At 50.5% G+C, this 12,175-nt stretch overlaps 4 protein-coding genes across 4 annotated transcripts; 3 read left to right on the forward strand and 1 right to left on the reverse strand.

The window, feature by feature from the left end:
* Positions 1-903: 903 nt before the first annotated feature.
* BO83DRAFT_413844 (FAD-binding oxidoreductase) lies at positions 904-3,124 on the forward strand. Its single transcript, XM_025534520.1, has 5 exons — positions 904-1,331; positions 1,480-1,684; positions 1,743-1,953; positions 2,027-2,780; positions 2,841-3,124. Exons 1-5 carry the CDS (start codon positions 1,228-1,230, stop codon positions 3,082-3,084), a joined length of 1,518 nt encoding a protein of 505 aa, XP_025392956.1. The 5' UTR covers positions 904-1,227; the 3' UTR covers positions 3,085-3,124.
* An 885-nt stretch (positions 3,125-4,009) lies between these two features.
* On the forward strand, positions 4,010-6,419 carry BO83DRAFT_413845 (S53 family peptidase; the record flags this gene model as incomplete). Its single annotated transcript, XM_025534521.1, has 8 exons — positions 4,010-4,221; positions 4,319-4,582; positions 4,633-5,094; positions 5,144-5,261; positions 5,302-5,398; positions 5,453-6,084; positions 6,151-6,293; positions 6,347-6,419. 8 exons carry the CDS (start codon positions 4,010-4,012, stop codon positions 6,417-6,419), a joined length of 2,001 nt encoding a protein of 666 aa, XP_025392957.1.
* Positions 6,420-6,743: 324 nt separating this feature from the next.
* On the reverse strand, positions 6,744-8,342 carry BO83DRAFT_302958 (CFEM domain-containing protein; the record flags this gene model as incomplete). The annotated part of the gene is made up of 7 exons (XM_025527170.1): positions 6,744-7,045; positions 7,107-7,174; positions 7,229-7,688; positions 7,735-7,771; positions 7,822-8,006; positions 8,066-8,195; positions 8,247-8,342. 7 exons carry the CDS (start codon positions 8,340-8,342, stop codon positions 6,744-6,746), a joined length of 1,278 nt encoding a protein of 425 aa, XP_025392958.1.
* Positions 8,343-10,954: 2,612 nt separating this feature from the next.
* BO83DRAFT_374751 (uncharacterized protein) lies at positions 10,955-12,159 on the forward strand. The gene has a single exon (XM_025530277.1). It carries the CDS (start codon positions 11,010-11,012, stop codon positions 11,847-11,849), a length of 840 nt encoding a protein of 279 aa, XP_025392959.1. The 5' UTR covers positions 10,955-11,009; the 3' UTR covers positions 11,850-12,159.
* Positions 12,160-12,175: the final 16 nt, after the last annotated feature.

Below are 12,175 nucleotides of genomic sequence, written 5' to 3' on the forward strand. Positions count from 1 at the left end.
TATACCCAACTTCGTGTCCGTCTTACCGAAGATAGTCTATATCGTGCGCGCCTGGCTGCCTTCTTACAAGCTCACCAATAGAGGAAGATGAGAGTGGACGTCAATGAACCTGCAACCTGCAAATCTGCAGAGAAACTAGCCGAAGTGTCTATAGTTTGTTAGCTTAGTTACGACCGACTAGATAAGAACTGTAATCTTCGAGTTGGGTAAGAATAAACTCAGCATGTACAACTGAGTAAAGGGTAGTTAGGGGAAAGAACAGAAACTGGGGCTAGACACTCGGAATAATTTCTCTCATATGGAGACAGCTTAGTAGTCCTAACACATACAGATCGATATAGTTGTCATTAGCAGTGCCCTAGATCAGAAGCTTGCTTGAGAAGTTTTGGTAGGGCCATATTGCCTCGATGAGTAAATGCGACCGTACGGGACATATACCACCTGCATAATGCGCCATTAACAGGTGCTAAAGCTTGGGCTATGAAGCACATTAAGGAACCTATAAGTATCATCACTACCCACAGTCAAAGAAAGTACTCTGTACATACCTTCTCGCTGGTGTTAAAGCGGTAAGGTGAGTATCTGAAAGGCCGAGTTCTCATGGATTTTCGTCCTGATGGACGGTTATGCGCGCCCCAGGAACACTTAGGCTTTAGAGATTACAACGTCAGATCGATAGATGTATACGCTGTAAGAAGATACCTGCTCTATTTGGAGACTAGAGATATACGAAAAAAAATATGATGGCTGAGACAAAGAAATGACGAAGCGCAAGGCATCAATAAGGCATCAATAAGGCCGAATCGGGCCATCCCATCCATTCCTGCCGCCAACCGGCATCCCATCGACTCGCTCTTCTTTGATTAATATCCCCCGTTATCCATCTACTTCAGTAGCATCCGAGTAGATGCAATTTTTACGATTGTCATCGCTTAACTACAGGTAGTTAATGGCGCGGGTATCTTTATCACTCTTTGGAAACTTTTTCTCTCCGCCTGACACCCCGCGTCCAGAGCCACGGTTACTGTCAGCCGAGAACCTGCAGTTGCTGACAGCAGAATATCTCACTCCCCTGGTCGTAGCTGCACACTTCAACTCTATTCAATTCGATAATAGGTGCTCCGTCTAGTCTAGGTCGTGACATGGTCGTCATTGAACTCGTGTTCAGACCTTAAAATGGGTTGCCTTACGACGTCCCTCTGACCGAGATCGACAACCCTTCCGACAATGCAACCCCACAATATCAGTCTAAGCGCTATGTTCTTTGCCGACATGGGCGTAAAAACGCTGGAAAGAGGCGCCATGAGTGATGGATATTCTATCACTTCTCAGTAAGCTTACGGCTTAGCAAGGCAAGCTGACGTGGGTCTTGGCCCCCAAGCTTACCAAGCTGCTGGAGGGGTCCGCCTACATCTACATTCATGTCGACCTTTGTACCCCTCCCTTGAATGAACTACTACCTATCAACTTATTTTGGAGGTTGTGTAGCTATTGCATGACCATGTCCGACCACGTCCTGTCCCAAATTCCAGTTCTCCAGGGCGTCGTGGCCGCCGACTGTGAGATTCTGCACGACCCCAACGATGCACGGTTTCAGCAACGCTTAGCTCGATGGACTGATATCGACCGGAAAGTTCCGACTGCTATTGTTCTCCCTCGCACAGAGGGTGACTGTTTGAAGACGGTAAGATGAGCCTTGCAAGTACACGGACGCTGAGATCAGCCATTAACACTGGGCATAGGTGCAATGGGCTCTCATGTCGAGCATTCCATTCGTGCCGAAAAGCGGCGGTCATAGTACCTGGTCAACCATTGGATCAGAGGGAATCATTATTGATCTCAGTTTGTATTCTGAAGTTCGTGTTGATGCGGGTGCGCGAACAGCAACCGTGATTGGCGGTGTTTTGGCCAAGGAAGTGTCTGTGCGTCTAGCAGAAGCGGGTTTTTTCACAGGTATATATGAACCTCTGGTTATTGCTCACTCTGAACTATTTGCTGTCTAGCCTAACTCGATCAACTCACACAGCACTCGGGAATGGCAACAGCGTTGGTGCCATCCCGTACCTGCTTGGTGGCGGGGGCTCAATCACCAATTCCATCACCGGCTTCGGATCGGATCAGATTGTGGCAGCGCGCGTAATCACAGCAAAGGGGGAGCTGGTCGAAGTTACAGAGGGGACGCACTCGGATCTGCTCTGGGCATTGAAAGGAGCTGGTCAATTCTTCGGCCTGGTCACTCAGCTCACGGTTCGTGCGCACCCCTTGTCGCTACTGCGGAAACGACAGGGCTTGATATGGGTGGGGGCCTTTATCTTCCCACTTGATCGGGCGGTGGAGGTGGCTCGAGTCATGAAGCAAATCATGAATGATCCCCAACACGCGACGGCGGGCCTCATGATGATCATTGCCCCGCCTCCCGCGCGCGTTCCATCCCTGGTGATTTCTGCCCGTTATACCGGCGATGAGGCCCCGGAAGTGCCGTTCAAAGCTTTGTATGACCTTCAGCCAACCGCTACAATGGGCAGAGATCTACCTATCCAGAACGTCAATGATGAGCGAGAAGCGCTATGCGCCAAAGGTGACTTCAAGAGGTTCGGTATCGTAGGGTTGCATGAATTTCGTATCGACGGATTTATGCAGGCCATCGAGGTCTGGAAGAAATTGACCCATGAGTGTCCTGATGCCATAAATTCAGCCTTCAACTTACAGTGGGACTCGCGACCGGTTAAGGCGCCCGAGAAGGAGTCGGCCATGTCGTCGCATGATATCCGCTACTGGCAGTAGGTTTTCTTGGATCCTTTTAACGTTGCGACGCTAACTGTGGATGTAATGTATTCAAGGGTCAACATTATCTGGCATACAGATGAAAAGAACAGACGCAAGGTCGACAAATACAACGATGAGTGCGTTGCTCTGATGCGGGGCCCGGACGAAACACGATACATCGACTTCCAGAATGCGACTCGGACGGGACCTATCCGGCGACGGTATCGGGGAGAGGCTCGGCTGAAAAAGCTTCGACAGCTCAAGAGAGAATGGGATCCTCAGGGTGTGTTTACCAGGCAATTGCTGGATATTGATTAAATACAAATGATACAACGAATTAGACTGTTGATAAAGACGGGCCGTTGTGTCTAGAATTGAGGCTTCATGAGATTCAAAGACAGTGACACTGCACTGGGGTTTACCCTCCAGAAATTTTCTTTCATCGGTGTAGCTGTGGGCGACAAAGGAATGAGAGATATTGCATGTCTCAGACACGCATACTGTCTGTCGGTCTCGCGTGTCTCGTAGCCACGGCCGGATTATCCGCGGCGACCCACGTATCCGCTAGGCATTCAACAAGCTCAATAGGCGATTTTGAAAAAGCTTCAGTGATGTAGTAGATTAGCCTTTCAGGCAACGAAAGTCTCGCCAGCCCCGTCAGAAAGGTGAGCGATTACGACCACAGAGAGCAAGAAACAAAAATCAGCTGGCCGGCGGAAGCGCGATGGTATCCGGCGAAGGCTTATCACGGCAGCTCAGTCGGTTCTCCGATGCTCCCCCGGTGGCCCTAATTTGGCATCGACGAATAGCCGCCATCCTCGCCCGGCTAGTGCCCGATAACACCAGGACTAACCGACGCAACGGCATAGTTCCCCTATAGCGTAGGAAGGCCATGGAGAGACGCGGCCGATAAGCTGCAGAGGAGCTTTCCGTGGTCTGACCAGTGCCTATCAGCAACTGGAGACGCGGTGGACACCCCCGCAATCGCAAGACCGCCTCGACACCGTCCATCCAGGCACCATCGCAACGGCAAACCTGCCTCTCCTCCAATCAAACCATGAATGAGATACTGCTAGCGGCGGTGAGAACAGCAGGTTGGATGTCGTGATTAATTCTCGCATCGTCCCTCACTGCAAGGGCTCCACTCCCGGAGCTCTGCGGCATTGTTATTTAAATCTGCCGTCGCGACCTGGCGGCCATCGGCCATTGTGTCTGGCTGCAATCGCGCAGATTCAATCTCAACATGTTGGTCCGTCAGCTTACCCTGGCTCTGGCCATTGCGGCCTTGTCCAATGCCATTCCGACGTCCATCAAGCATGTTCTGCACGAGAAACGTCACAAGCCCGCATCCGATTGGGTGAAGGGTGCGCGCGTTGAGAGCGATGCGGTCCTCCCTGTGCGCATTGGCCTTGCTCAGAACAACTTGGACAAGGGTTATGATTTTCTGATGGAAGTGTGAGTCTTAACCTACACTCCCTTCTGCCATTGAATCGGTCCTGGAATCAATGCAGGATCTTGAAGAATGAAGCATACTGATGTAAATACTGCGCAGGTCGGACCCCAAGTCTTCCAAGTACGGTCAGTACTGGTCGGCAGACGAGGTGCACGACATCTTTCAGCCATCCGAAGAGGCTGTTGAGGCAGTGAGAGAATGGCTCGTCGCTTCTGGTATCCATCCGTCACGGGTCGTGCACTCCGACAACAAGGGCTGGCTCGCCTTTGACGCCTACGCCCATGAAGCTGAGAGGCTATTCATGACGGAATTCCACGAACACGAGAGTGACCGAAGTGCTAAGATCAGAGTCGGATGCGACCAGTAAGTTGAGTCCCTTGTCGCCGTTCATGCAATTGTTAATTAGAATCTAGATACCACGTCCCCGAACACATCCAGAAACACATCGACTACGTCACCCCTGGAGTGAAGCTCACCCAAGTCGTGAAGAGGACCAAGAAAGTCAAGCGTGCCTCCCAACTTGCTCACTCCTCCAAGGTCAAGTCTGCTGCTCAAGGCTCGCAGCCACTTCCTAGCAAGGCCAAGTTCCTGCCTGAAGACCTCCGCGGCTGCGGTTACAACATTACCCCTTCATGCATTAAGGCCTTGTACCAGATCCCCGACGCCAAAACGGCGACCCCGAACAACAGCCTCGGTCTGTACGAGCAAGGTGACTACTTTGCCAAGTCTGACCTCGACCTCTTCTACAAGGAGTATGCGCCTTGGGTTCCCCAGGGTACCTATCCCATCCCGGCCTTGATTGATGGCGCCAATTACTCAGTACCTTCATGGAGTTCCCTGAACACAGGTGAATCCGACATTGATATTGACATGGCGTGAGTTAGCCCCACATTATACTATCAGCCCAATACTGATGTAGTGAAGCTACTCCCTCCTCTATCCTCAGCAAGTTACCCTCTACCAGGTTGACGACCAGCTCTACGAACCAGTCGAGGTCGACACAACCAACCTGTTCAACACCTTCCTCGACGCTCTCGACGGTGTAAGTCCCTGACTCATCTCCAGTCTTACGCCGCTAACAGCTCCAGTCCTACTGCACCTACAGCGCCTACGGCGAGACTGGCGATGACCCGTCGATCGACCCCGTATACCCGGATCCCCGCCCCGGCGGCTACAAAGGTATCTCCCTATACCACCTTTCCCCCCCATATAACCCACCCTAACCCAGGCCAGGAAAACTCCAATGCGGCGTCTACAAGCCCACGAACGTAATCAGCGCCTCCTACGGCCAATCCGAAGCCGACCTCCCCGTCAGCTACACCAAGCGTCAGTGCAACGAGTTCATGAAACTCGGTCTACAGGGCCACTCCATCCTCTTCGCGTCGGGCGACTACGGCGTCGCATCTTTTGCCGGTGACGGCGACGAGAACGGATGTCTCGGCCCAGAGGGGAAGATCTTCAACCCCCAGTACCCCTCCAACTGTCCCTATGTCACCTCCGTCGGTGGTACCATGCTGTATGGCTACCAAACCGTCAACGACAGCGAGAGCGTCATGCACGTCAACCTCGGCGGGACCGAAAGTAACTTCAGTACTTCTGGTGGATTTTCGAACTACTTCCCCCAGCCGGCGTATCAGTATGCTGCTGTGGAGCAGTACTTCCAGACTGCAAATTTGTCGTACCCATACTATTCGGAGTTTGAGGTCGATGTTAACAAGACTAAGGGCCTCTATAATCGTCTTGGTCGCGCTTATCCGGATGTTTCGGCCAATGGAGCCCATTTCAGAGCTTATATGGATGGCTACGATTATCATTGGTATGGGTCGAGTTTAGCGTCGCCTTTGTTTGCGTCGGTTCTTACTTTGGTGAGTTTATTATTTTGCTTGGCTGGGGGTTTACGTTGGGATGGTGATGCTGACAGCTGTTTGCAGCTTAACGAGGAGCGCTTCGCTATCGGCAAGGGCCCTGTCGGATTTGTGAACCCCGTGCTTTATGCTTATCCGCAGGTGCTGAATGATATCACCAATGGTACTAATGCCGGATGTGGAACGTATGGGTTTAGTGCTGTTCAGGGGTAAGTGCCAATTATCAAATTGTTAAGCGTGGTGTGCTAATGAAGGAATACAGATGGGATCCCGCTAGTGGTTTGGGTACGCCCAATTACCCCTTGATGAGGGAGCTGTTCCTCTCTCTGCCTTGAGCTCCATGGTGCTCTGTTGGTGGATAGGTGGTCAAGGGTTGTATATAAGTCTGATGTGGAAATAGTTACGATGCTAGATAATGTGTAGACGAGTTTGAATGGTTATTCATCCCCTTCTCACTATTGTTGGGATACTCATGTTCTGTGCATATGTTGAACTACAGAAAAACGTTCGAAGAAAATGGTCAAAAGTTGACTATTCGCTGTCTATTTATAGTCTATGTATGAAAATTATCAAAAAGCCTAGCCCAAGGGATATCAAATAAACATAGGAAAACACTAAACCGATACTATATAACCAACCAATAAAGATATATAGATGAATTAAAACCGCTCATACCTCCCATCCATCTCGACCAAATGCACCGCACTCGTCGAATCCCGCTCCGACCGTGTCGTGTAATCAACGGAGATATTGACAGACTTGGAGATCTTGCTGTTCGTTACCCCCGAGACACCTCCGTTGTGGTAGAGAGAGTTGGTTCGGTCGTAGGTCCGTCGCTGTGTGCTGCCGGGAAGACCCGGAACGTAGTGGTTTATGAAAGCGCGGGCGGCGGGTAGACAGGTCGTCATGATTGCGATTTGGGATTCGATGATGGACCAGTGGATGAGGGGTTGGAGACCAGCTGTATAGAATTGAGTTAGTGGGGTGGGGTTGAAGATAAATGAGAAGTGGAGAGGTCGTACCAGTCAGATTTGAGGTCCAGCGGTTTTCCCAGAACACGATCACACGGATGATGGCGATGATGGTTAGACTTAGGTTTTTATTAGCAAGGCGGAAATGCAGTGCATGAGCGGGTTGTGCTTACATGAGACCCATCATGAACATCAGTGCTACGGTGATCTTCTTCATCCATGGCAGCTGCAGCTTGCTCACTTCGTAAAGCGGTAGGAGGACGATGACGACGTCGACAAAAATGTTGACAAGGCAGTGGACTAAGACGGCCGCGATGAAATTGATGCATGTGCCGACCCCTTCGTATTCCCCGGTCCAATTATCCCAGTCAAGATGAACTGGCACGCATCGAAGCAGATCCACGAGGGCGAACGTGATACCAATGGCGACGTTGATGCCGATGAGGATGTATGCGCATATGCGGAAAACACGGGACTGGAAGATTCGCAGCAGGAAGAGTAGGACTGATATCTTGCAGAGCGAGATTTGGATCTTGTACATCATCGCCAATCCTTCGAAATACTGGAAGACCAATGTAACGTGATGGAAGGGTAAGATATCCCAGGTGTTCATTCCGAATCCATATTTGATCACTGTTTTGTTAGATCATGCCAGGTGTGTGGAAAGATAGTGACTTACTGTATGTATTGACGACAAACAAGCCAACTCCCAGTATCTACTAGCTGTTAGAAGCGTAACGATGCCAAGTACTGAAAGAGCGCTTACCCATGCGATTGTGACAGTATAGTCGTCGGGGCCCCAGCCACCAGCGAGGTTTGCGACCTTCGCCGCTATCCGGATGAAGAAGAATATCGTGGCAAGGATAGCAGGTGCAAGGGTGGAGGGATCAACGAGAGGGGGCCCCTTCTTGATGGGTTGGTCGCATTCCAATTCATACAAATGCCTTGTGACTGCGAAATGTTAGGCATGCATGAACGACAGTGTGAGTAAAGTGTAGCTGGATGCTCACTATAGTATTCCAGTGCACTGCAGTTAGACAATGCGCAAGTCACTAGCGACGACTTGCTGGCATCGCCGGTGCATACACATGATGCATCGGTTATGGTGCAGTTTGGAGATTCTTGGTGCAAGCAAGACACCTGGGGACATGGTCAATGAAAGCGGAACCCCCGCGAGAGAATCCCACTTACCGCACACTCTGGAAATTCTGTGCCATTCAACGACACGGCGAACACAGACACCGTCAATGCTGCCAATATTGTGAATAACAACTGATGTATCTTCATTGTGATGTGGGATGTAACTCAGGGACAGAGACAACAGGCAAACGGGGAAGCCAGTCGGCGGAAAAGGGATTTCCTCGGTCACGCTTTATAATCAATCTCCCTCGGCATCTACGCCATGTGGATTTCGAAACACCAGTCGATATCGGTCAGGAGCAAGCTTTTTTTCCACACGGGGGCGTGCTTGGCCCGAGCTCCCTTCCCAGTAAATGTGTGGTCCAGACTCCCGGTTCGTCCAGCGATCGTTGTGATGGAGACTTCTGAGCGTATCGATTAAATGGACGAGTTGGGTTTGCATCCCGAAGTGACGCAGCTTGATTTTGTGGATGAACATGCTTTGCACAGCGCGATCCATTTTGCATTAGGACCGTGGGTTCAGTGAGACACTGGCATTTCCACGAGGAGGGGACCAATCCGAGGGGGCATGGCTGGCTGGGCGATCGGATGCAGAACTGCATCCGTCCGGTAGAAACTTAGATTAGAGTGGATCCTACTGCTCGGTCCACTTGAAGCCGGATCTGAGACACCGATTGGGAATCATCTGCCGATGCCCACCACTCCTCTCCAATCACCTAGCGACGGAGCATTTGGAATGCCGCTTCTCCTGACTCGGAGGAGCCAACGACCCTGTGCGTCTCCCGCGCCCAGCTTGACGCCATGTCGCTTAGAGCCTTGGAGGGACGAAGATGGGGTTCTCATCTCAGCTGGGGGGTATTCTCATGGCTATGGAGGCGAGAAGTCCTGACTCGTTTTGAGTTCTCGGCGCCATCTCGCCTGAATGTAGTTGGTTGCAGTGAAAGCACTAATGTGCAAATGACTTTGGTGGTGAAACGGAGCCCTATTCATGGGTTGTGGGCGAACTCAAAGAAGGCACGTGGACCGCCTTCCAAGGACTTTCAAGTAAAAGCTCCGAGCCTCGGTCCTAGTCCGTAGAGACGTTGTAATCCCTGGATTTAGGGCACAGAGAGGCGGTTGTGCGTGCCAAAAATTGGGGAAAAATATCATTTTAAGCTCAAGTTAGCGCGCCAAGTGGCTCGTCGTTTGAAATTGATGTGTTTTTGAATACCGCTTGCTTGTTTAGGATTAGTGTCAGTCAGTATCTTTGCGCTAACCCATACCGGACTGGTTTCCACGTGGGGAGCGTCACTGCCTGAGGATCTCTCTCCCCATTACTCAGCGCCGCAGTGGTTGAGTGACGCGGTCATTGATCTATCAGAAACATCATTTTCTAAATGATTACCCACAAACCTCTCGCTGGTCGAGTTCTAATCTGCGAAATACCTAACATATCTGCCAAACACCTTGCTTGGCTGAATGACTAGACTTCTCTGATCTCCTCTAATCTTCGTGCATCTCATACCAAAATAGGTCATATTAAATAGGTGTCGATCTCCCAAAAATAACTGCGTTGGAGTACTCCGTTAATATATATCTGTTCCGTGGAAGTCGGTATAGTCTGCCTAGTAGTTTCTCTTCACTGCCACTAGGACTATACTAGAAGGACTTGCAATTTATTTCGTGATACCCCTGAGCGGTGCACGAACAAGGTCAATTAAGGGGTACGTTCAGCTGGTACCAGCCTTGTCATGTCAATAGATTCACCGTGGCACAATGCACTTACCAGGGAATCTCGATCAGATCTCAATTTATCTTACGGGATCTCACCGGATCTTGTCTATACAGCTTTACAAACATGCAGCTAGTCAACTGTTGATATGATCAATCTGCTTCTTAAGTGACAACTATCCAACGTCGTCGTCATAGGTGGACCCGCTTTATATGACCGGTGGACGTTGAATTCCTCCGACAATTACCCGCCGTTGCCACTAACAGCAACTAGAACAAGTTCTAGTTTTTGTCTTTGACCGGCTGTTCCTCGTTGTCCCTCTGTGAGACGAGCATATTGAAGAGTACCATGGTGCGCAGCCATGTGGCATTTATTTCCGAGGACCCATATCCTATCGTGTATCCAGATAGAAGCCGGCGTCTGGGAAGCGGGAGGCCCGCCAACTTATGCTTATTATCATACTTAAATTGCCAGAAGATTAAATTATATTACTTACTCCATAGTATGCTGGGTTCGCGTCTGTTCATATCCCCCTGTGGCTTCAGATTCACGGCTATTGATTTCAATACTCCTTCATTGACCGGGATTTACCATGGTACAGTGTAGATAGGTCCCGGCCAACAAGAGACATATCATCGGATTCACCATGTCTTTGATGAATAACCCATGATATATAGGACCCACAAACCTTGTCCTACATCAACAAAGTTTTGATGGTGTTGACCGAAGTGTTCACATTAGATCACTATATCCGCTCACTGCATCTACCGAAGACTGGATTCACTTGATGTCGCTCCAAAACACTGTACCGACTATATAATGCCTCTTCCCTCTCTCTGAACCCACTCGACATGATTTCACGGTTCCTGCAGGATGAGCGCATCCTGGCAAGCTGCAAGAAAGAATATATCGACAGTAGTAAGTATACATTACCAATAGTTAACCACACCGCGATCGGGTCAGCTTACTAAGTGACTCCTTATCGCTAGTTAACTATCGGTCGATCAGCTGATTTTAGCTCCAATTCGAACCAATTCCCTCGCGACTGTCTGACCTTCTCTCGTTAACAATCGCAATCCAGCAATGCAATATCCACCACTGACATGAGCGACCTGCTAAAGTCTCGCTGGGCTCCCAGCCCAAGCGAGATTCAAGCCCGACCCGCCGTTCCTCCCATCACCACCCCAGCAATCCCCTCCAAAACCACTCCCAAACCCACCACCAAACGCACGCCATCCCCCGTCAAGCAACCATCTCGTCAATCCTCCCCACGACCCTCCCCCTCGCGCCACCTTTCCCGCTTCATGAAAATCGTCGAGCGATTAAAATGGAAACTACCATATTTGGCCTACGGCTACCGCCTCGCGACTCTCGACCCGGCTAGTAGCGACTTCGACGTCTCCCACGCCGAGATCATGTTCAAGCTCGATTTCCACGAATACTACTCCCTCCTCGAGCGCGCAATTGTCCACCTCCTTAGCGTCTTTGGTGTCTCTGTGTCTTCTGCTTTTGCGCGTAATCACCTCGCCGCGTATGGCTCCCCTCCGCTCTCTACCCACCGATACCATGCGAATGTATTGGAAGCGCTGCAGGATGAAAACAGTCCCTTGCATACTGTGCTGGGACAGGGCGAGGTTCACGAGCAATTGCAGAGGGCGAAAGAGTTGCGGAATCGGTGGAAGACGGCGGATTTGACGAAGGAAGAGCTGGAGATGGAGGATAAGTGGGCTGCCAGGCGGAAGGGCAAGGCTATGCCGTTGGCGAGCTATGATATCGAGAAGATCCTCTCGGATATCTTCCAGGGCTTCGATGATGCGTATTTGCTTGCGCAGGAGCATGTGGTTGCGTCTGATGGGGCGGAGAAGATGGATGGGTTGTTGCAGGGAGAGTCGGATGCTGATTGGGATTTCATTGTCGATGCTATGGATTGGGAGGCTGTTTGAGCGGTCGGGGTGGCTGTCTGTCTTTGTTAGCGATGTTTCGGGTTAGAATTGCATGGTCGGAGTTCTGGTTTGGGGGCTATATATTCTTCCCTCCGCTGCTTTGATTGTTTACCATGTGCAATTTATGTATAGTGGACTGCCGGGAGTATTAGTTGATGGATGTACAGGCTAGATTTATCTTAGGAGCAGACTCGCCCCTTATCGTTGGGTATCTTGGAATAGGTACCAATATATCCCACCACTTGTACGCTTGCAACATTCCGCTGGTTATTTTCAGTTGTATCTGCGACTACCTGAGGATTACTGCTGCAGTTAGTCTAGTCAAG

The sequence above is a fragment of the Aspergillus eucalypticola genome (assembly GCF_003184535.1).
Source record: "Aspergillus eucalypticola CBS 122712 chromosome Unknown BO83scaffold_2, whole genome shotgun sequence".
Classification (NCBI taxonomy): domain Eukaryota; kingdom Fungi; phylum Ascomycota; class Eurotiomycetes; order Eurotiales; family Aspergillaceae; genus Aspergillus; species Aspergillus eucalypticola.